Raw genomic sequence first — 20,973 nt, 5'->3', positions numbered from 1 at the left:
TAGATGGCGCTGAAGACCGGTTAGATAGGAGGTTTCTGAAGGCTCACCGGATTTTCCCTCTTATCTGCGACCGTAAAAATCAATGAAGCTTCATGCTAACTAGGCTCTTCACTGGTCTCTGTGGACAGGGAACTCAATTCATTTCCAGATTCCTGTCAGCACCCAGCAGACGGAGATGAACACTGTAGTGATCGTGTCTGCTGCCAGGACGCCAATAGGTAATCATTCACTGCTTTGTGTTGATCTACTGGATCACTTGTGTGTGACAATGAAGAAATACACGCCTTGTGTTTTATTTGATCGCTAAAGGATCTTGAAATTTTATAATCTAATAATGCACTGAAGGTTATTTCTCTGTATTGTTATAGTTTCGCTGAGTTTTATGCGTTAATCAGCTGGGTGTATGAACTCGTCATGAGACATTGCAGATACTGTTAGGGCTGTGGTGATGAGTTTGTCGTAGAAGAGATTTGATTGGTTTATTGACGTTTGCGAACAGGTTCCTCTAGTTCTGATTGGTTGAGTTGTTGTAGGGCCACGAGCGCTTTAATCTGGTGATCTGGCTTTGGCCAATCAGAAAGAGTCGCTCGTGATTAGACTGGATTTAAAAATGAAAAATTATTTTTTTCCCCTAGATCATTCATTATAAGTTTTGAAAATGTTATATATCGGTTGATAAAACTTTGTTAACTGAACTCAACCAGAAGTGGACTTTTCTGAGGATTATGGGAATAAGAACATTAAATTCTCTGATTATATGCTGCAGTGGATCCCTGTAAAAGATTAATGACTTTTTTTTTAAATCATTTAAATGTCCTAACCATTGTCAGCAACGAAATCTTTAATAAAGCAATTACTCAAAACAAGAGATTGACCGATACAGGTTAACACATTGTGAAAGGTTAAATGACTGTAGTTATTCAATCAGTTGGTAGTCAATAGCATAAATAATATGTCTCACATTTATACAGGTGGATCTCAATAAATAAGAATCTTGTGGAAAAGTTTATTTATATCAGTAATTTGACTCAAATAGTGAAACCTGTGTATTATATAAATTCAGTACACACAGACTGAAGTAGTTTTGAAGTAGTACTGAAATAAATGAACTTTTCCATGACATTCTAATTTATTGAGATGCACCTGTATATAGTTAAACTGAATACATTTCTGCATAGAAATGAACATTATATTGTGAATTATTATGAGGGCAGATTTATCACTGGTCTGATATCAATTAAATTAATAAATTCCGTTTCACAAATCTCTTTAATGCTGCTCCTGATTATGTTAGAGTTACATATTTTTAGTATAACGTATGAGAGTAATATAAAAATGAGAGCGTGTAGTTCTTTGTGGTTTAAATAACATAACAAACTTTGTGTCTTTTAAGGATCCTTTAATGGGGCACTGAGCAGTGTAACACCTTCTGATTTGGCTAAAGTAGTCATTAAGGATGTCCTGAAGAGGGCTGATGTAAAGCCAGATGAGGTATCTGAGGTCATCATGGGACATGTTCTCACTGCAGGTAATATGTTTACAGCATAAATTAGTTATTAAGCTATTCACCTTGGTGGCAAAACTGTAGAGATTTCCCGTGCATCTTGTAAATAAGAAACTGGTGAATGACTGTCTAGAATATGCACTCATGCTCACTGTTTTAATTTAACATTATATTCATTTATCTGGTGATTTTAAAGATTTTTGAAAAGGTTTGATTAGGGTTCATGTATTATAATACAGACATTACAGTTGATGTTTGCTTCATAATGTCATTATGTCTTGTTCCACCGTCTAATTGTAAGCAAAATACACTGTCTCCAATTTTACTGAGTATATTTAAGAAGTAATGTAAGTGGGCATAAGGAATGCTTGTTCAATGTGAACATTTTACAATTGTTTCTAGGCAGTGGACAGAACCCTACACGGCAGGCTAGTGTTGCGGCAGGAATCCCATACCCTGTGCCTGCGTGGAGCTGTCAGATGGTGTGTGGATCTGGTCTAAAAGCTGTGTGTCTTGGAGCTCAGTCCATCATAATGGGAGAGTCCATAGTTGTGGTTGCAGGGGGCATGGAGAGCATGAGCCAGGTAGGTACTGTTTTGAGCTCAGCTCAGCCATCAAAAAATGGTGTACTGCAGCCTTGTTGCAGATGCTGCAAAGCTTTTCAGTGGAAACGAGCAAAAGAATTTCAAGTATAAATATTTGCAAAAAATAGGCAGCTCCTCAAACCAGAGATGTCTGTAGCTAAAAAGACATAAGTTTAGAAAAGAAGGCATTTTCACAGAAATTATCATTTTTCTTATTAATTTCACCTGTTTGGGCTGAACTATGAAAAAAGAATACTTAAATATGAATGGACAGCAACAAAAGAGTTTTTTTTAATGTGCACGTTGGTCCTTAGGCACCTCACACAATGCAAATGAGGTCAGGATTAAAGATGGGAGATGCGACATTGCAGGACTCTATAGTGGCAGATGGACTCACAGATGCGTTTCACAAATGCCATATGGGTATCACGGGTATGTTTAACCAGCACTGACGTTTCCCAAGCATCATCACTGTACTTTAGAATGAGGATCCATGTTGGCACTCTAATCACACCAGTTCAGTACAGTACACATCCACTTTTATAGAACAGAAAGGTATTACAAGGCTTATGATATTTAGTTTTATTTTCCCTCTCCAGCGGAGAACGTGGCTAAGAAGTGGAGTGTGACTCGAGAAGCTCAGGATCAGTATGCTGTCACCTCACAGAGCAGAACCGAGGCAGCCCAGAAGGCTGGTTTCTTTAACCAGGAGATTGTTCCAGTTATTGTTCCTTCAAGAAAAGGTAACCGGCTGTAACAGTTATCTTAATCAGTTATTTTGCATTTTATCTTACAGATCTGCCAGATCCCCTTCAGATTTGGCTGGTCGGAGAGTATTTTTAATTAATATTCTTTATTTATTATTATATTATTTTTATTAGGTCCAGTAGAAGTTAAAGTTGATGAATTTCCTCGCCACGGGAGCAATATGGAGGTCATGTCCAAGCTGAAGCCCTGTTTTCTGAAGGACGGTTCTGGCACAGTCACGGCTGGCAATGCATCAGGTAAATAAACAAGACTGATCTTCAATCATGGTTAGCAAAATAACCCAGAGTTCATTCACTTCTAAATGTTGCCCAGCAAGACAGTCTTGCACTTACAAAAAGACTCTGTCTCTAATCATTTTATCTACAGTAGATATTATTTGCTCTCTGCCTTCTTTTTCACAGGAATAAATGATGGGGCTGCAGCGGCTGTGCTCATGAGCCAATCAGAGGCTCAGAGGCGTGGTCTGCAACCAATGGCACGGATTGTCTCTTGGGCCCAGACTGGCCTTGATCCATCCGTCATGGGCACAGGGCCAATATTAGCCATCAGAAAAGCAGTGAGTGTCTCTTTATAGTCCACAGGTGGCCAGTCATACAGTTGCACAAACAAAAATATCGACCTTTATTCAACCTCTCTATTTTGTTTAATTTGGTTTTAAAGCATCCACTTATAGTTTTTCAAGTTATATTTTAGATATAGGTATATTGTTGTAAATACAAAGGTTTTCAGTTACTGATAAATCAATAATGCATGTTCTGTTTAACTAGACAGAGAAGGCTGGCTGGCAGCTGTCTGAGGTGGATCTGTATGAAATCAACGAGGCCTTCGCTGCTCAGTGTCTCGCAGTGGTTCAGGAACTTGGCCTGAATCCCGACAAGGTTGTCAATTTCATTTCTTTCGCCCAATTCAAAGCATGTGAAAAGCATGTGTGCGAAGCGTATGTTAATCGGAATGAACAGCCATTTTAACAATAAACATGGCCATAAACCAGCTACAGAAATCCAGATGTAAATGTAGATCCTTAATGAGTGAACCAGACACAACAATGGAAATGTAATGTAACCTAATTTAACATGAGAATGAAAGCCTTTAGAGGAACCAGATTCAAATGGAATCCATTCTCTTCTGGGTGACAACAGAAAGCACTTTGAAAAGTGTATTGAGTGCTGGGATGAACAAAGGAAATCCTTTATGATTGCAGCAGCAATTCTTAGGTCCAATTCTACAGCATCCAGTTGGGATTATCCACAGAACAAGGTTGAGATTTGGGTAGGCATTGTTTTTTGTATGTGTATCCTTAAGGTGTCAATGTGGGGACACCTAGAGGATTGTCACTGATGCATACAAACTAATGTCAAACCTGTTGTTTTGTAATCTATTTTCTGCTGACCATTTTAATCTGCAATGTATCATAGGATCTTTGCACTGCTAAAAAAAAGTCCAGAAAAAATGTGGATTGTTTTCAGTAGTTGCAATTAATGATAAATTGTTAAAAGGTAATTCATGTTTAACACAAATTTTAACTTCTATATACATTTAACTGCTATTTCTCCGAGCAAGCTGTTTCTGTTCAGGCAATAAAGTCGTCATATTTAATTTAAAAAAAATGTTAGGAGACAAAATTGAATGTAATGATGTGTTTATTATCATGAACATTTTCATAACAATATGTAATATGCCTAACATTATATAATACTTCTCAAAATCAATGTTATGTAGCAATGGCTTTACACATTACATTTCAGCTGCATACACTATTAATTCATAAAGATTTATTTATTATTATTTTATCATGAAATCTTTCCAAAAGTCATCCTGCTAATATATAGTGTATATGTGCCGCGTCTGTTGTTACTGTTGAATATTTTAACTTTCGTCCTCATGTTGGAGGAGAACTAAAGGAATGAACCACTGCCTTGCCACATTCCCTTCTCGCTCTTTAGTTTGTATTAATTCATGTACCGTGTGTTGATGGCTGTGATTGTTTCACTGTTGCAGGTGAACGTCTGTGGTGGAGCGATCTCTCTGGGTCATCCTCTGGGTATGTCTGGCTGCAGGGTGCTGGTGACCCTCCTACATGCACTTCAGAGGACTGGTGGAAGGAAAGGTGTTGCTGCACTGTGTATCGGAGGAGGAATGGGAATTGCTATGTGTGTAGATAGAATTTAAGACCACCTTACACACACACGTACAGACCAGCTGCTGTTCTAGAAAACTGGACCAGGTCTTACACACTTACATTAATTTGTTGAAACTGTTTTAAATTATATTATGGAAATATGTTATATTTTTATAATTTAGCCATCTTATGCAACCAGGGAATGGGTTTCTCTTAAGAATTAATTAACAAACACTATGATCTTTTTTTTTAAAAAAACCCAAACAAACAAACAAACTATGTCCTTGTCTGACAGATTTTTAATTGTATTAACAGTTACTAGTTATATGGATCAATTAATAAATGTATTCTACCTTAGACTTGCCTTAGCCTATATATTACATTGTGCCATAAGGCTGAATGAGCCTCAGTCCTGTGTTTCCTGTCAACAGCCTGAAATTCTCTATGTGCCGGATTGAAGCCTCAAGGGAAAACATGTTTACATATTAAACTCAGTGAATAATAAAAAAAAAAAATCTTACACTTTGCAGACTGTCACTTTTATCTATCTATATATCTATCTACCTACCTATCTATCTGTCTGTCTGGTAAAAATTATTGTTGGTTAACTGCAGGTATATATGGTATTTCTTTGCTATGTAGTGAATGGTAGATAACAATTCTCTGTGCAAAGTGGGGAAGGATGTGTACTGCCCGACATATCAGACTATATTAGAAAGCAGATAATCCATTAATTGGCCTATTGTGGTGCAGCCATTTCTCTCTCATCAACTTCTGGGTTTTATAAAATGCTGCATTTTCTTAACAGAGACCATTTTTTTGTGCATCCTTATTATAGGATAAAATACAGAACAAAAGAATAAAAAAGAATTTTAACAAACCTTCAAATCTCTATAAATATTCAGCATCTTGGGGAGAATTCTGTGGAAAAAGATATGCTGAAATTTTCCCAGTAAAGGAAGTTCGGTTTTCTGGTAGTTGGTTTGTTGCAGTGTAGCTGAACTTTTATTTTATGAGATATTTTCAGCTTTTATTAATCTTGCTCCAGTATATGGAAAAACCTCTATGGGATCAAGAGGAGGATGTAATTCTGATTAATAGGCAGTGTCAACACCAGGGAAATGTGTGAAAGTTCTCCTGGCCAAACTTCTCTCACACGTCCAGGTAAGGCTACATGAAACCGTGGCCGTGCTTTATCAGTTTATATATGTAATGTATGCCATTTCTTAATTCCATGTTATTCAGTTTTATTTGTGTAGATCTTTTAACAGTGGATGTATAAAAATTCAGAAAAAAAAAACAAAATTACATTTTTGAATTTATTTTTATTCCTACTGAGCAAGCCTGATGTAACAATGGTGAGAAAAAACTCCCTAAGATGAAGAAACCTTGAGAGAGCACAGCCTCATCTGGGTGACCGTGAAGAGTACGAATAAATAACATCTTTCTACAACTATATATAGTCAGGTGGAATTGAGTAACCAGTAGCTTTTGAAAAACGTATAAATCAATGTAATTTCTGGTACAACTAAGTCCTTCCTGCTGAAGCCATCAAATGTTAAGAACTGGAGACCCGAGTAAGTCCAACCTGGGAAGCAGCTGTTTAAAGTCAGCACCATGGTCTCCAAGTGGTACTATCTACAGTTTAAAATCCACGATTGTTTTTAAAATGACACTTTTCAGGCTTTGAAAAAAGATTTGAAGGATGTTCTAGCTGCATAGGTGAGCTTTGCTACAGAGCTGGAGAAGCAGAGCAAAAAGCTATTGGAGCGGATGGGCAATATCAGCAAAGCGGTCCAGAGTAACCAGGTTGGTGGCACTCAAAGTAAGTTACGATAGAAATAAATTTCCTGAGCAGCATTATATTCTTCCACTTTGGTCCAGCATATAACTACTCAGGTGTCATTAATTGCAATGATTGAGGACCTTAAGTGCCTTAAACCAACCCTTCTATAATAAATATATTTATATTAATATAATATAATTAATATAAAAGGTGGATTGATTATGTGTCATCAGGGGTAACTAAACTAAAAATAAATAAAAAATATATTAAAATTTAAGAAAAATTTGGGGGGCATGGTGGCTTAGTGGTTAGCACGTTCGCCTCACACCTCCAGGGTTGGGGGTTCGATTCCCAACTCCGCCTTGTGTGTGTGTAGTTTGCATGTTCTCCCCGTGCCTCTGGGGTTTCCTCTGGGTACTCCGGTTTCCTCCCCCGGTCCAAAGACATGCATGGTAGGTTGATTGGCATCTCTGGAAAATTGTCTGTAGTGTGTGTGTGTGAGTGAATGAGAGTGTGTGTGTGCCCTGTGATGGGTTGGCACTCCATCCAGGGTGTATCCTGCCTCGATGCCCGATGACGCCTGAGATAGGCACAGGCTCCCCGTGACCCGAGAAGTTCGGATAAGGGGTAGAGAATGAATGAATGAATGAATGAATAAAATTTAAGAACCGTAATATATGTGATAACACAACATTAAACCTAAAACATACCTAGTACTTAATGTAAAAATATATAGGTAGTAGTTATAATATAATATAATGCTTGTAGAACTATAGAGCTCAATATAACACTATTTTTTTACTATTGTCACTACTTTTCACTTTTTCATTTGCTTTTTGTTTGGTCACTATAGGGCTACAGGCACAGGTGGCTTCTCTGGAACACTCCTTACAAGAGGAAAAGGAGAGTCATAGATCAGAGCGGATGAGGTGGAGGGAGATACACTACACACTAATCGTAAGCTCCTGATTTACTTATTGATTTTGATAGTTTATGAAATATAAACAAATGTAAATAATGCATGGTTAAACATGTTGTATGAAATAACACTATATTGCATAAACTTTTTATAAGTATTATAAGTATTTTATAAGTATTATGCAATATACTTTTTACAAAGTTTTATAGTACAGGTTTTATAGTGCCATGATACCATAGCTGTGATGGATGTAATAAAGTATAGGAACAAAATATAGGATCAGTAAAATAATTGTAATTTTGGTTAATTTATATGGGTTTCAGGAGCTGAGGGGTAATAATTTATAAGGTATGAGGATGGAGCAGCAGTGGGGGTTAAGAGAGAAGTCATCATGATCAGCAAAGGCACTAGTGAAGTGTATGCAAAAGTTTAGGAACCCCTGAGAATTTCCAAGATTTTCATTTACACATATTTGGGTGTTTGGATCAGCAATTTCATTTTGATCTATCAAATAACTGAAGGACACAGTAATATTTCAGTAGTGAAATGAGGTTCATTGGATTAAAAGAAAATGTGCCATATGCATCAAAACCAAATTCGACAGGTGCATAAATTTGGGCACCCCAACAGAAAAATCACCAATATTTAGTAGAGCCTCATTTAGCAGAAATAACAGCCTCTAGACGCTTCCTATAGCCTGTAATGAGTGTCTGGATTCTGGATGAATCTGTGCTGGTCAGTATTATGCACAGGTGTTAATTTGTTTGATCATTGCTTTTTGTGTTATCGGTATTGACAACCACTTTATAATGTTTTTATTATTTAAGGTTCTTGTTAAACATGTTTAAAAGATATAAAGATAACACTAATACCATCATTTAATTTTAATTTGCAAACGTTATGTACGTGAGAGTGACACATTGTGTGATATTTTTGCTCAGCTGCTCAGTGTATTGTTGAGACTGAGGTCCCACAGTCCCACGTTACTGCACTGAGACTCTTCCAGATCCCACATTATTGTCACTCCCATTGTCACATCCAAGAACCCTAATTCATTCTCTCTCTCTCTCTCTCTCTCTCTCTCTCTCTCTCTCTCTCTCTCTCTCTCTCTCTCTCTCTCTCTCTCTCTCTCTCTCACTCAAGTACAGTTATTCTGATGTACAAAGTACAGGTTCAAAAATATATTACTTTATTTAAAAAAATTTTGGGAGCTTATAAAAGAAACAGACTTATAAAAGAAACAGCCTTATCTGAAAAGGCCAGACCATCCAACAGTTCTTTAACGACTTTTCTTTCTTATCGGCAGAATGTGTTATTTGCACATTCATGTCCAAATAGTAGAGCATCTAGTCTATGCATTTTAGAGAAATGGTTAAAGTAAACTCCATGTATGGATGTGAAGAAGATTAGAATAATGTTCTAAAGACAGAGAAAAAGCAAGTGTGGGCAGTGTGAGAAATTAATTGACTACACCTGTGTGTGTGTGTGTGTGTGTGTGTGTGTGTGTGTGTGTGTGTGTGTGTGTGTGTGTGTGTGTGTGTGTGTGTGTGTGTGTGTGTGTGTGTGTGTGTGTGTGTGTGTGTGGATCTTAGAGCTGCTCTTAGAGCTGCCTCCTCTCACTACTTCAGCTCTGGCTCTTACCCTCAGCCTCCCCCCTGCCATTCACCCTTCCCCGTCACTTTTTGGCAGATTGTACCCCAGGAACCACTCAGAACAAAGTGGCAGTGGATGTGCAGGTAAGAATTCTGTCAGTTACAAAGTTCCAAGCATTTTAACGACATTTTACACTGACTCTTATCAGTGTAAAAAACAAACAAACAGAACATGATGTAAAATTATATGAAAACAACAACCGTCTCTCACAGACTACTATAATATGACTGTTGCACTGGCCACAAAGACACAAACACTGTAGCCCCTCAATTGCTATTGCTATATAGTTATAATTGACATTTAAATAGCAAAATTACCTAATTCATTAGTCTACAAATAGTAAAATTAAAGGGAAAATAGGAAAATGTAAGGAAACATGTAATTCCACCCTTGTATGTTGTTCGGGTCTATGGGACCCATATTCATAAACATCAATAGTTTTGAAAAACTTTGCTTCCTTGTAAATTTGTTGACTTTTTCTCACTCATAACTTGATTAAATTTGATTTTATTTTTTTTATTACATTTTATTAAAAAACAACAAAATCGAGTAGCACTTGTTGCACTTGTTACAAATGTGACGTAATAAAGGTAAAGGGCAAATATTAACCATACTCAGCTGGTGAGTAACAAAAATACGAACATCATACAAGGGTTAATTAGTTAATCTTGGCTTTCAGAAGACTCAAGTGTGGCTTCTGCTTGGTTGGAATGAAAAACTGCAGCAACACCAGCACTTTCCTGATAAGACTGGACACTGGATTAACTTTATTGCAAAAACATAACCTCACATGTCTGAAACTAAAATCCCAAGTTTCCAATTTTTCCCTAGTTCTGTGCTCCCCAGAGAAAAACAGTTTTTCAAATTAACGTGTTTGTTGTAGGCACATCTGGGGTCAGTGGAGCAGTTTTGTGGAAGAGCTTCTTTATAAACTGGACTCCATAGTTGAGCATGATAATAAGGGAAAATTATGTGTTTGAAATTTTAAAGTGGATGAGAGGATCAAATATTTTGAGAAATTATTTACAAATAAAAATATAAACTTGCGATTGCATTTGATGTACTCTGTGTGTCTCGCACTCAGCACTTTCTGTCAGAGGCTTTGCAGAGTTTGGGCTTTCGATGCAGAGCCAGACAGGTTCAGAGAGACACCCAAGACAGGAGGACTGCTGGGCAGAAGAGGACGTAAACCAGCAGACTAGTAAAATAGCACAGATAATAAAACCTGTCCATGTAAAGCTTTTAAGAGATCAACCTATGTGTGAGGTTTCATCATGCCAGGTCATGAGACACCACATCTTTTTTTATGATGAGTATATAAATATGAGTATTGTATATTTTAATGTGGTGTTTTAAGGTAATTACTATGCTGTGGAGATGTCTTTTGTTACAGGCTTATATAAAGCACAGGACAAGATTTTTCAAGTCAAGTCAAGAAGATTTTATTGTCATTTCAACCATATAGTATATAGCTGTTGCAGTGAGACACAATGTACACAATGAGATGTTGCAGTGAAATAAGACAACGTTTCTCCAGGACGATGGTGCTATAAAACATAGACAGAGCTGAGGACTTAAAGTAAGTTAGTCTTAGATACATAGAGTGCATTTGTGCAGCCTGGTGCAAACAGTGCAGGACAAGACAAAAAGACAAAAGACAGTGGAAACAAAAAATACAAGACAATACAAAAAAGACAGTACACAAAAAACAGCTCTGACCAGGGTAAATACCTTATGTCCAACAATTTTGAGTGGGCAGAAACACTAGAATGAACACATTAGTATTATAGCAGCAGTTATATTGAGGTATTGTAAAGTATTGTGCAAAACAGCAAACAACTGAAAAGTGAGACAGCATGTGCAAAGAGCAAAAGAAACAGTGTGCAAAACAGCATGTAAACAGTCGGTGGATGTGTGTATTTGGTGTAGGTCTGTGTATTTAAGTAAATATTTTTAACTACACATTGTTGGAGTCACTTACATCTTTACAAGCATTTTCAAAAACAATAATAGTGTACTTAACATTCTTAATGAATTATTATCACTTGAAGGGTAAATTATGCTTACAGTAAGTTATCCAGCCTGGTGTCATAATAATGTTGTGAGTAAATGACCACAAGGGAAATATCATCATTTAATAGTGTGTGGTTGTAAAATATTCACTAAGATATGCTGAATATAATACATCCTTTTATAATGTGTGCTCTTTCCTTATGAAATATTTCCCATTCATTTCAGAACACCTTTTAAACACTGACTGACTCTTTGTTCCAGGCATCTTATGTCTTTATATCTTTATTTTCTGTTTCTGAAGGAATCTCTAGGAATATTTATTTAAACACCTGTATGTTTTATATGTTTAGTAAAATGCTCAATAGTATTCTGTAATGAAATAAAAACATCCGGGGAAGTTCTAATATCAGGTATGTGTATTTCCGGTTGTTTTGAAACGTCGTCATGGTGCGCCGATTAGCAGAGCCAATGGGGAGCATGCAAAGCGTCACGTGTCGCTTGTAAACATTACACAAGTGGTTTCTTTGTCACGCGCACAATGTTAGATAACCTGTAACATAACAACTGACTCAACTGCAACTGAACTAACTAATAATCTACTTTTCTGTAATTTACCATCACAGGAAACAGGTAGGAAACGCTTTATTTTTTTAGACGGCTAGATAAACATTCAATATTTGCACTTGCATAAGTAAATTAATTTAAAGTTAACTAAGTATAATATACAGTTCCATTAAAACACGTGGAGTATCATTTCCCTGAAGACTATTATTACTAACCAGCCTTGTGTGTTGGTGTAACAGTGGAGAAGATGTTGAGGGCTATGGGAAAAATGGTGTTTGGAGGTTTCGAGAATCCAAAATACACTCTTCAAAAAAGCAAGGTTGGTCAATTAGAACAGTATATTTGATTATCCAGGCTTGTTTTTAACTTGTGTGTTTTTGTATGCATGCATGCATGCATGAGTGTCTCTACTTTTGTGTGTGTTTCAGGGAGATGATTATGAAGTAAGGAGGTATGACACCACCCAGTGGGTCAGTACTACAGTCAGTGGCACTGAGCAGGACGAGGCCTTAAGCACTGGCTTTAGGAGACTCTTCAAATACATCCAGGGGAATAATGACAAGCGTGAGTTGTGCCTGCTACTTTCTGAATCTTTTAGTGTCTGTTCATACTTTGTTTCCCTCAATTAAAGGTTGATGAACTTGCCTAAACAAATAACTATCTCTTGTAGATGGCACGGTTACGAACTAAGCTCTTCTGTTAGTTTGTTAAAGAACGATGTAAAGATAGTAAAGTGTGATTAAACGGTATTTTTGTCAAACGTGAGTGGGATGAAAATACCTCAAAGTTTCCCAGTAGGAGCAAAATCATTTGAGTTAACAATTTGTGTCATGTTCAAAAAGGCGATGATCATGTGTGCCCATGTGTATGATGTGGCTCTTTGCGGTAACACAGTAATGTGGCTCTTGGTCTCTGACCGGTTGGCCACCCCTGGTCTTCGATAACGGGAGGTCGCCCAGCAGGTGCTTCCATGGCGGTTTCAGTTGTGCTTCCGCCTCCTTTTGGCAACATTACGCTGAAATAGTGCGTGCGGAGCTGCGTAATGTAATCTAGGAGCAGTGATTCGCCAAACCTCTCTTATTGCAGTCGCACACATTTCTGCTGATTTTATTTTGTAGTAACGAAGATGCTAAGTGGAAATATAGCTGAGTAAAAGTATACATTTTATCTAGGAAATGTAGTGGAGTAAAAGTGAAAGTTGACATAAATTTAAATAGCGAAGTAAAACAGATACGTGAAATTTCTACTTAAGTACAGTAACGAATTATTTGTGCTTCGTTACATTACAACACTGGAGAATGCAACTTATTGTATGCATCAGCCATGACATGTACAACAGTGTTTTTATTTTCTCTGGAGAAAATGGGAGCAATCAGAATCTTTTAATCTTAGCAGATTTTATTTAAGAGAGGGAACTGTGCTTAATTGTGAAAGAAGTGAAATGGCTTCTTTAGTTCACTTACTTTGATGATGCTCTCTGTATCAGAGGTGAAAGTGGACATGACCTCTCCAGTGACCTGTCTTATTAACCCTGGAGATGGACCATCATGTGAGAGCTCCTTCACTGTGTCCTTTTACCTTCCTGAGGAACACCAGGCCGAGCCCCCCAAAACCAGCATCCCTGAAATCTTCTTCGAGAACAGGAAGGAGTTCACAGTGTTTGTCAGGTATTTACATTAAAGCAGACTTGCGGCAGTGTTTGAGGCTTTAAATTGCACATGTACATGTTCATATATTGATTGGTGTTTGTGTGTGTGTGTGTGTGTGTTAGGACTTTTGGAGGTTTTGCTAACAGTCAGAACACCTGTGAAGAGTTACTGAAGCTGATTGAGAGCTTGAAGAGGGATGGAATGAAATTCAAAGAGGCTCCCTATTACCGTGTGGGCTATGACAGTCCTTTCAAGCTTGTCAACCGCAGGAACGAAGTCTGGCTCATACAGGAGGAGGGAGAGGAGTGAGTCAGTAAATGGTTTACAGGGTGCATAGTGAGTGATAAAGGTCATTTTTGGTTTGGATTTTTTGATTGAAAACGTTACTAATAAGACGTTTTTTAATAATCATGAAATGTCCTGTCCCACATGTATTCAAACCCCTAATGTCTAATATCAAGCCAAATATCATTAAATCCTTATAGAATTTGTATAATCACTGTGTGTGACAGCTTGCAGGTTTTTTTTATTTAAATGATTATTATTTTTTGCTGATCTTTTTAGCCGGGTGTGTTATATTTGTGATTTTTTTTATTGCACTACTGCCTAGACCACACTAGAAGATTTATATAGTCCAAAAACAGCAGCTTATTTTCTTTGCACTTTTCTCTGAGGGTGTTTCACTGCCCTGTAATGCAGCATAAGCAGCATTTTGAACAGATCTGTTTGGCTTGCCTCATGCCACGGAGGAAGCAGGTGTAGCATCACCTTTGGTATCTGTTGTGGGAGAGAAGCTGAGGATCTCTCTGAGGAGAGATAGCTGGTGGCTGGGAATTAGCATATGACCAAAGTGATTACTAAATTGAATTGACCGCCACCTCCCCATTTTCAACCCAGTCATTTAGGCGTGATATTAAGATTGTTTTCACATGAGACAGTTGTGTTCCAGCTCATTGCCTGAGGTGGTGAATATTTAATATTTGTAATAGTGCGAATGTATTAATTGATAGAAAATATAAAGCATTTTGTACATCGTTCTGGTTAAGGGCCATATGCCAGAAATATCGATCAGGCTGGTCATGACTGTCCATTGAGAACACTGTATGGTTTAATATTAGATCTTGCACAACCCAAACTACAGGACAGTCGGGGAGGGTAACTATTCATGACCAAGAAAAAGCTCATAATCACCAGCCTGAATATCCTCTAGTGTGGCCAGGCATTATTTATCACTAATCATATAACCAGTTTAATGTGAACATTCCATTACAGATTCCTGTTTTTCCAACTCATGCTATTACGTACTATGATACTTTACTCTTAAATTCTACACTGAATTTAATTATTTACTAATAATTTCATAAACAAAATGCTTTTACATTTATTATCGATTATATTAACTAAATGTGAAATGATACAGTTTCTAATAAAATTTAGTTTTTTTGGTATTAAATGTTTCAACATTTTCTCATTCTGTAATAAATTTTGATTGTATTTTAAATTTCTCTGAATGTGGATGATTTTAGTTTATAAGGTGTTAAGGACACGAGCACAGCTGCAAGGAGCAAAACTTCACTGATCCACATGTAGACTCTGCACTGTCATCAGGTTTATTTTAGAGGCAAATATTGCCTGAATATCATGTTCATGCACTCAGCACTGTGTGAAAACTCAATTATACTCTGTACTGATGCTGAGCCACAATACTAAGAGGATCCATTATTTCTTTGGCAGTGCATCATAAAGCCATGAGTGTCCAAATGTGTATCCAAGAGAGTTTCATTATAAAAAATGCATTTGTGTTCAAATTGTAAACAGTAATAGAATTAGTGATTAGATTGAATAAACCACAACACCATGACAGTAAAGATGTTTAGTGGAATTTTTACTTTTTTATATATTTTTATATTTATTAATATTTAGATTTTACATTTCATACCCTAGCCATGAGCCATGTCAGAATCCAATATCTTTATGCATAAAGGATATATTTGTATTTAAGAATATCTTTATTCATTTACCTTACATCCCATGCCACATCCCAGCTATATATCATGAATTACATTCATTTATTCAGAGCCCTTTTTGGTCATAATTTTCTTTGGTCAATAAGATTATTATTTTGACGATTGACTACAATTATAATAAGATCTTACAATCAACTGTGCAGATCAACAAATGATTTTCTCTGAGAATGACTAATCTAGAACATGGATTTATGTAGACATCTTATGAGGCCGCATTCACATGGGGAAAAAGAAGTTATGAAGACTTAATCATCAAAAAAGGGCCTGTTATCTTTTGGACTTAGTGATGCGAGAACAGAAAAGGACATGACAGAGCAATAAGCGTTGACCCCACAGAAACCTTTAGAAATGATTAACTGCCCTGGGTACCATGGAGACGCACGTGACGAGTGTGATTATTCCGACTGGCTGACAGGTGGCAGTGAATCAAACACAGATGGGCCATTTTTAAACATCACCTTTTATTTATTTATTTATTTATTTATTAGAGAGACATACACAGGAGGGTTAGCAGCTGTCTTCCCCTTGTCACTGTGATTTTGGTTTATTGGATGAAAAGGACAAGACTTAAAGGCCTCAAAATCAGACTCAGCACGAGTCTAAAACAGTGACGTAATGCTTAATACATAATTATTAACTGAGCTGCAGATCTGTAAAATCCCTCACATAAATCACTTAGGATTCTGGCTAATCTAAAATAAATACTCTACAAAAAGTAAGCCACTTCCTCTAACAATGGTGTACAAATTCTTTGAAAATAAATCCAGAGGTTATTTCTTAATATTTATGTTTATATACAAAATCCAGTATAAAACTGCATGAGTGAGATTTTATGTAAGAGGAGTTAGTACATAAGAAATGTAAAAGCTAATCTTTAGCAAAGCTTTACAGAAGACATTTTATTGCTTCCAGTCCAGTAAACGTCTGAGCTACCCAGAATCCCTACAGCAGGCGAAATTTACATTTATACTTTAAACTCTTTGGTTAACAAAAAAAATATTACAAACAAAACAGATGTTACTTGGTTCAAGTAGGTGTTCTCTTTGTTTGTAGAAAGTCATCACAACCAACACAAGCAGAACATTTGAAATGACCCAACAGACAAAACACAAACACAGTGCAACACACTACACATTAAAAACCCCACAATATCTTTTTTCTGAAGCTTCTCAGCCTGCATTTCACATGTGCAGATTCAGCAGTCCTTTATAATACAGTACATTCTGCCGAATCTGTTTGTCACTTTCCCACAACCAGTGCATCTCAGGAATAAGCAGAATCAGAAAAAACTCTAACATGGCTTCCAAAGTTCATGACAGTGTGTATGTCGGTCTGAAATGTACTATATCCAAACATGTATTTGGGAGTCATTTCAGGTGCATTACTGGAGAACTGGACTACAACCTGGACTACGACTTGCTCTGAATTCCTTCAAGTTGGATTCCCATGTGCCATTTTTAAATCAGTCCTGATTCCACATTCCCAATATACCATTCCTGATGTGAACAGTGGAAATTGAGAGGCAAACCAAACAGAATTGTGTTTTAGAACAGAATTAACATAAGATTTATGGAAATAAGTGTACGACTGTAAAGAAAAGCACTTTCACAGGAAGAAAAATAGTACAGATGTGACAAACTGAAGAGCTGTGACAAAAATGGGATCTACTTCACACACAAATCAGTCTGAGGGAGGCACCTTGTGGCTCTGCATATCTCCTACTATACAACCAGATTTGTGTAGCATGGCCCAGAACCTTGACGGTGGGGACAGACAGACTACCATCTTCCCTGTCTGTCCGTCCACTGGTCCGCGGCCATTAGCCAGTCACTGTTACTGTGACGAAGTTCGTTTGTTCCCTTTGGTGGGGGAAAATCATTTCCGTCAACTCTCCCTCTCACATAAAGTGCCATTTGAGTCTTGAGGGATTTGGCTAGAGGAAACTAAAGGGGAAACCGAAAAGGATTCATCTAGTGACTCTCCACTCTCAGTTAATTCTCCTTCCCTCTCACAGATGACGGTCATGGGGCTGCTAAGGATTCGACTCCGGGAATTGTACTTGCTGCTTGCAGCAGAGGGTGGTGTGCGGGATCGGCTGTACTTTGGCCCTAGCATTGAGGACGGGGACAAGGGGGAACTCAGAGAGTAACGTGGCAGTATAGCCTCATTCCGGGGCCAGTCCTCTGGCACCCTCTTGCAGCGACCAGGGGAAGAGCAGGGGCTGTCAAGGCCTGCTGTTGGTGAAGTGGGATCCAGAGAGGAGTCGAGTGATTTTGTCCTCTGGAATCGTGGGTCAGTTGTGCGTAGCATCTCGGCAGCAGACATGCGAAAGCTGCCTTCTGAGCGGCTGCCCTTCTTCAGCAGCAGTGCCTTAAATGTGTCACTGCTGGTGGCTGATTTGCGCAGGTTGCGCTGGATGGAACCTGTCTGACGAGGCACATTTGAATTCAAGGACGGACTCGGTCCTGTTGGTGTGACCGGTGGAGATGAGTTACCTCGCAGGCGGTCATCATCTGACTCCTTACGACCCAGGACCTTCCTCTTAGACCTGCAAAGTACAAACACTGGAGAGTTAGGAATGGTCAGATATATGAGGATAAATACCTTTTAATTATTCAAATGAAATTGAAACAACTTTTAAGTATAAGTGAATGCTGTGTTTAAAAAGCTAACAATGGTTGCAGTTTTAACGTGTTAGGTCACACTTGTTATGTAACACTTGTTATTTAATAAGGGTTAGTTTACTGTAAATTGAACTGCAAAGCTAATCCTACATCAGGCTTTTCTCACCTGAAGCCCAGCAAACCTAAATAGGGTTTGTTTTGTGATTATTTTTTCTCTGATGAGCCTCCACCCTCCATCAATTGTGCTTCCAGTTTTTCTTATTAAAACCAACAGAGCTTCACATAGTTAATGCCTTTGCAGCACAAAGGTAATGGAAAAGCAGGAATAACTTGCTGTTGGATATTAATGCCTTTTATTTAAATGCACTCTCTTAAAAGCCAACATAAAGATGAGAACTGCACACATTGCAATTTTGGGGTGGGGTGTGTATAGTAAAGCAAGCCCTGGGATAACGGAATTAAACAACAAGGTACTCTGGGAAAAGTGCCACAGATCCCTGTAAACAAGAAGAGAATGTCCTCTCTTCACTGAGGGTGGTGCCTAAGCGTTATGCCCACTAGCCAACAGATCCTGAAAGAAAATCTGCATCAGTGCTTTAGATTACTGGACTGAGGGATTAGCAGGGGAATAAAGCAGAAATGTATTCCATTGCTAAGAGATTATAAGGGTAATCCCACTGTGCCATCACCACAAGAGGGGAAACACCAGTGGCCAATTACTTGCCAGGTCGCACCTCAGGGGCTGAGGGACATTCATGCATTCACGATCTAAGCTGAGCAGAAGAGTGGAAAAGAGAAATGAGGGGAGCCAGGAACAAATGGGAAAAGATAATAATATATATGGATCTAAATATAGGAGATATACAAAATATAAAATGTTATGGAGGACATTGAACTATGAGAGCAGACCAAAACTACCAAAGAAAAGACATTAGGTTCAGATATAAATATGGACGGTAAGAGTTGATTAGATTCTTACTGCGTTGAAACACTTTTTTTTTAAATCATTTCATCCAGGTGGCAGCGAAAGAATTACTAGTAGAACTGATACAACAAAAATACTATTTTTAAAAAATATTCCATAATGACATGTATTTATATTAAATAGAACAGATCTTGGTGAAATTAAAATGAATAAAAAGACAACAAAAAAAATTATAATAAAAAATACACAGCTGGAATTATTAAGACACTACACTGTTACCCACTATTTCAAGTTTAACATTTGTGTGTCTATGCAAAAGTGTGAGATGCACAAGATCTACACACAAACTGTGTTCAGTGTGTTTTTGCTTATAATTTGTTTCTGTAATTGTACATGGGTTTGTGTGGCTACATTTGTAACATACTGTAAATACACAACTTAGAATCCATGCAGTGTACAAAATTGAACACATCTGAACAGACACTTGGTTTGTTGGATGTGTGCATGAATAAATGGATCTATATGATCCATCTTATTTTTCATTTCTTAATGCAGTTAATCCTGCGTCTGAGCACTTTATAATCTGACCAAGAAACCAGAGGAGCCTCTTGCCACATTCCAGGTTTGATGGATGTATTAGAGAATCAGGAAGACAGACTGGTTTTAAGTTATGGAAGGATGTGCACTCTACTGAGTTGAGGAGAGAGCTGATTGGTGTCAGATAAGGATACTGAAAGAACATGGAGGATGTGTACCTGTGAATGGCTGCAAAAAGGTCCTCTGTGGTGCGGGGCCGTGTGGGAGTCACCATGTCTTTGCCGTTAATGCTAGGAGTCTGTGGGGAGTTTGATGCATTGGATTCGAACACTTCACCTAAAAGATGTATGAAGCACAAATGAATATTGACAGCTGTGAAAGCTTGTACTGTTGCTTATGGAGAAGGAAAATAACCACCCACATCCATATACACTGCATACATAGCATACATTCCAGAAATGGCACAGAGGCTGTCCGACTCAAAAACATGTTGAATCTACACAAAACTGGAAGATTGTTTGTCTGACAAACACATACCACACATTCTGGAGGGAGATATCTAATGCATGGAAACAATGTACTTGTAGCACAAGTGAAAGTACAAACTAGTCTAATACAACCTGCATGTCCGGATAGAACAAACTCTCACATGACAGCTGCAAACCATATACAATGTCAGAAAAAGGACAAGCTAAAGAATGACAGATCTCTCCTATCCGAGTAAGCCAAGCATTCTAACAGACACCTTATCAGTCTCCAACATACTCAAGGGCAAACATTCACTTTAAAAGGAGCCAATAACTCTCTTTACTCTTACATTGTCACAGATGAATCCAGCTTTGTATCAGAGTTGAGTTGTCTGATTCTGTCCTCTCTGCTTTCGTCTCTCATCTGCACTCCCGAGAAGATGTAGGCTACGTTATACACTCTCTTTCCTCCCCCTCCCTCCCTCTACACCCCTCCCCTCCACTCTAAACGGCCAGCCCTTGGGAAGACTGCCCCATCCTATCTTCACTGTAATGTGTAGGGCAGGACAGAGGAAGAGAGCTATAAGGGAGGGTGTAACAGATGTGAGGATACAGGAGGATGCAAGAATACGGAAGAGAAAAAAAGTCAGCATGAAATAGGCTAAACAAAGAAGGGTTGAAGGAAAAGAGAGGGTTCGGGATTGACAGGAGTCAGTGGAACAGTACATGAGAATGACAGAAGTATGATAAGTGACTGTACAGACAGGAGGAACATAAACAATTCATTCCAATGACTGCTGCTGCAGTGTGCCACAATCCCTGTTTCGTGAGAGA

General features: G+C 37.9%; 3 protein-coding genes across 19 annotated transcripts in view; 2 read left to right on the top strand and 1 right to left on the bottom strand.

Annotated features, from left to right (window-relative positions):
* Window positions 1-55: 55 nt before the first annotated feature.
* Window positions 56-5,495, top strand: acat2 (acetyl-CoA acetyltransferase 2). Its single transcript, XM_027166151.2, has 9 exons — window positions 56-218; window positions 1,394-1,528; window positions 1,907-2,088; window positions 2,403-2,520; window positions 2,688-2,831; window positions 2,970-3,092; window positions 3,258-3,412; window positions 3,624-3,734; window positions 4,855-5,495. The coding sequence occupies exons 1-9, from the start codon at window positions 176-178 to the stop codon at window positions 5,023-5,025; spliced, it is 1,182 nt and encodes a 393-aa protein (XP_027021952.2). The 5' UTR covers window positions 56-175; the 3' UTR covers window positions 5,026-5,495.
* A 6,322-nt stretch (window positions 5,496-11,817) lies between these two features.
* Window positions 11,818-15,060, top strand: hebp2 (heme binding protein 2). 4 transcript variants are annotated; one of them, XM_027166358.2, is made up of 5 exons: window positions 11,818-11,976; window positions 12,150-12,229; window positions 12,339-12,474; window positions 13,397-13,577; window positions 13,682-15,060. In XM_027166358.2, exons 2-5 carry the CDS (start codon window positions 12,158-12,160, stop codon window positions 13,866-13,868), a joined length of 576 nt encoding a protein of 191 aa, XP_027022159.1. In that variant the 5' UTR covers window positions 11,818-11,976; window positions 12,150-12,157; the 3' UTR covers window positions 13,869-15,060. The 4 variants fall into 4 exon arrangements, with proteins under 4 accessions (XP_027022159.1, XP_027022160.1, XP_027022161.1 ...); XM_027166359.2 differs by having other exon boundaries at window positions 12,129-12,229; XM_027166360.2 differs by having other exon boundaries at window positions 11,836-11,976; window positions 12,075-12,229.
* Window positions 15,061-16,028: 968 nt separating this feature from the next.
* The window catches only part of nhsl1b (NHS-like 1b), an 86,944-nt gene continuing 81,999 nt past the window's right edge, over window positions 16,029-20,973 (bottom strand). For 13 of the 14 annotated variants that reach the window (XM_027166345.2, XM_027166348.2, XM_047801678.1 and 10 more), the window contains 2 exons: window positions 19,891-20,008; window positions 16,029-18,134 (listed from right to left, as the gene is read on the bottom strand). In XM_027166345.2, the coding sequence (XP_027022146.2) occupies window positions 17,471-18,134; window positions 19,891-20,008 (782 nt within the window). In that variant the 3' untranslated portion in view covers window positions 16,029-17,470. Of the gene's footprint in view, window positions 18,135-18,171; window positions 18,984-19,890; window positions 20,009-20,973 lie in introns of those variants that run through there. The other variant, XM_047801680.1, reaches the window with a different exon arrangement.

This window comes from Tachysurus fulvidraco, chromosome 16, assembly GCF_022655615.1.
Source record: "Tachysurus fulvidraco isolate hzauxx_2018 chromosome 16, HZAU_PFXX_2.0, whole genome shotgun sequence".
NCBI classification, from domain to species: domain Eukaryota; kingdom Metazoa; phylum Chordata; class Actinopteri; order Siluriformes; family Bagridae; genus Tachysurus; species Tachysurus fulvidraco.
The sequence above is the reverse complement of the archived record's forward strand: the minus strand, read 5'-3'. Positions and strand labels throughout refer to the sequence as shown.

Bases quoted from the DNA above. Each gene is read 5' to 3' on its own strand.
- acat2 (XM_027166151.2), top strand. From the start codon at position 176: ATGAACACTGTAGTGATCGTGTCTGCTGCCAGGACGCCAATAG. The intron at 219-1,393 runs GTAATCATTCAC...GTGTCTTTTAAG, and splicing joins TGCTGCCAGGACGCCAATAG to GATCCTTTAATGGGGCACTG. The intron at 3,735-4,854 runs GTTGTCAATTTC...TCACTGTTGCAG, and splicing joins TTGGCCTGAATCCCGACAAG to GTGAACGTCTGTGGTGGAGC.
- hebp2 (XM_027166358.2), top strand. From the start codon at position 12,158: ATGTTGAGGGCTATGGGAAAAATGGTGTTTGGAGGTTTCGAGAATCCA. The intron at 12,230-12,338 runs GTTGGTCAATTA...TGTGTGTTTCAG, and splicing joins ACACTCTTCAAAAAAGCAAG to GGAGATGATTATGAAGTAAG. The intron at 12,475-13,396 runs GTGAGTTGTGCC...TCTCTGTATCAG, and splicing joins CCAGGGGAATAATGACAAGC to AGGTGAAAGTGGACATGACC.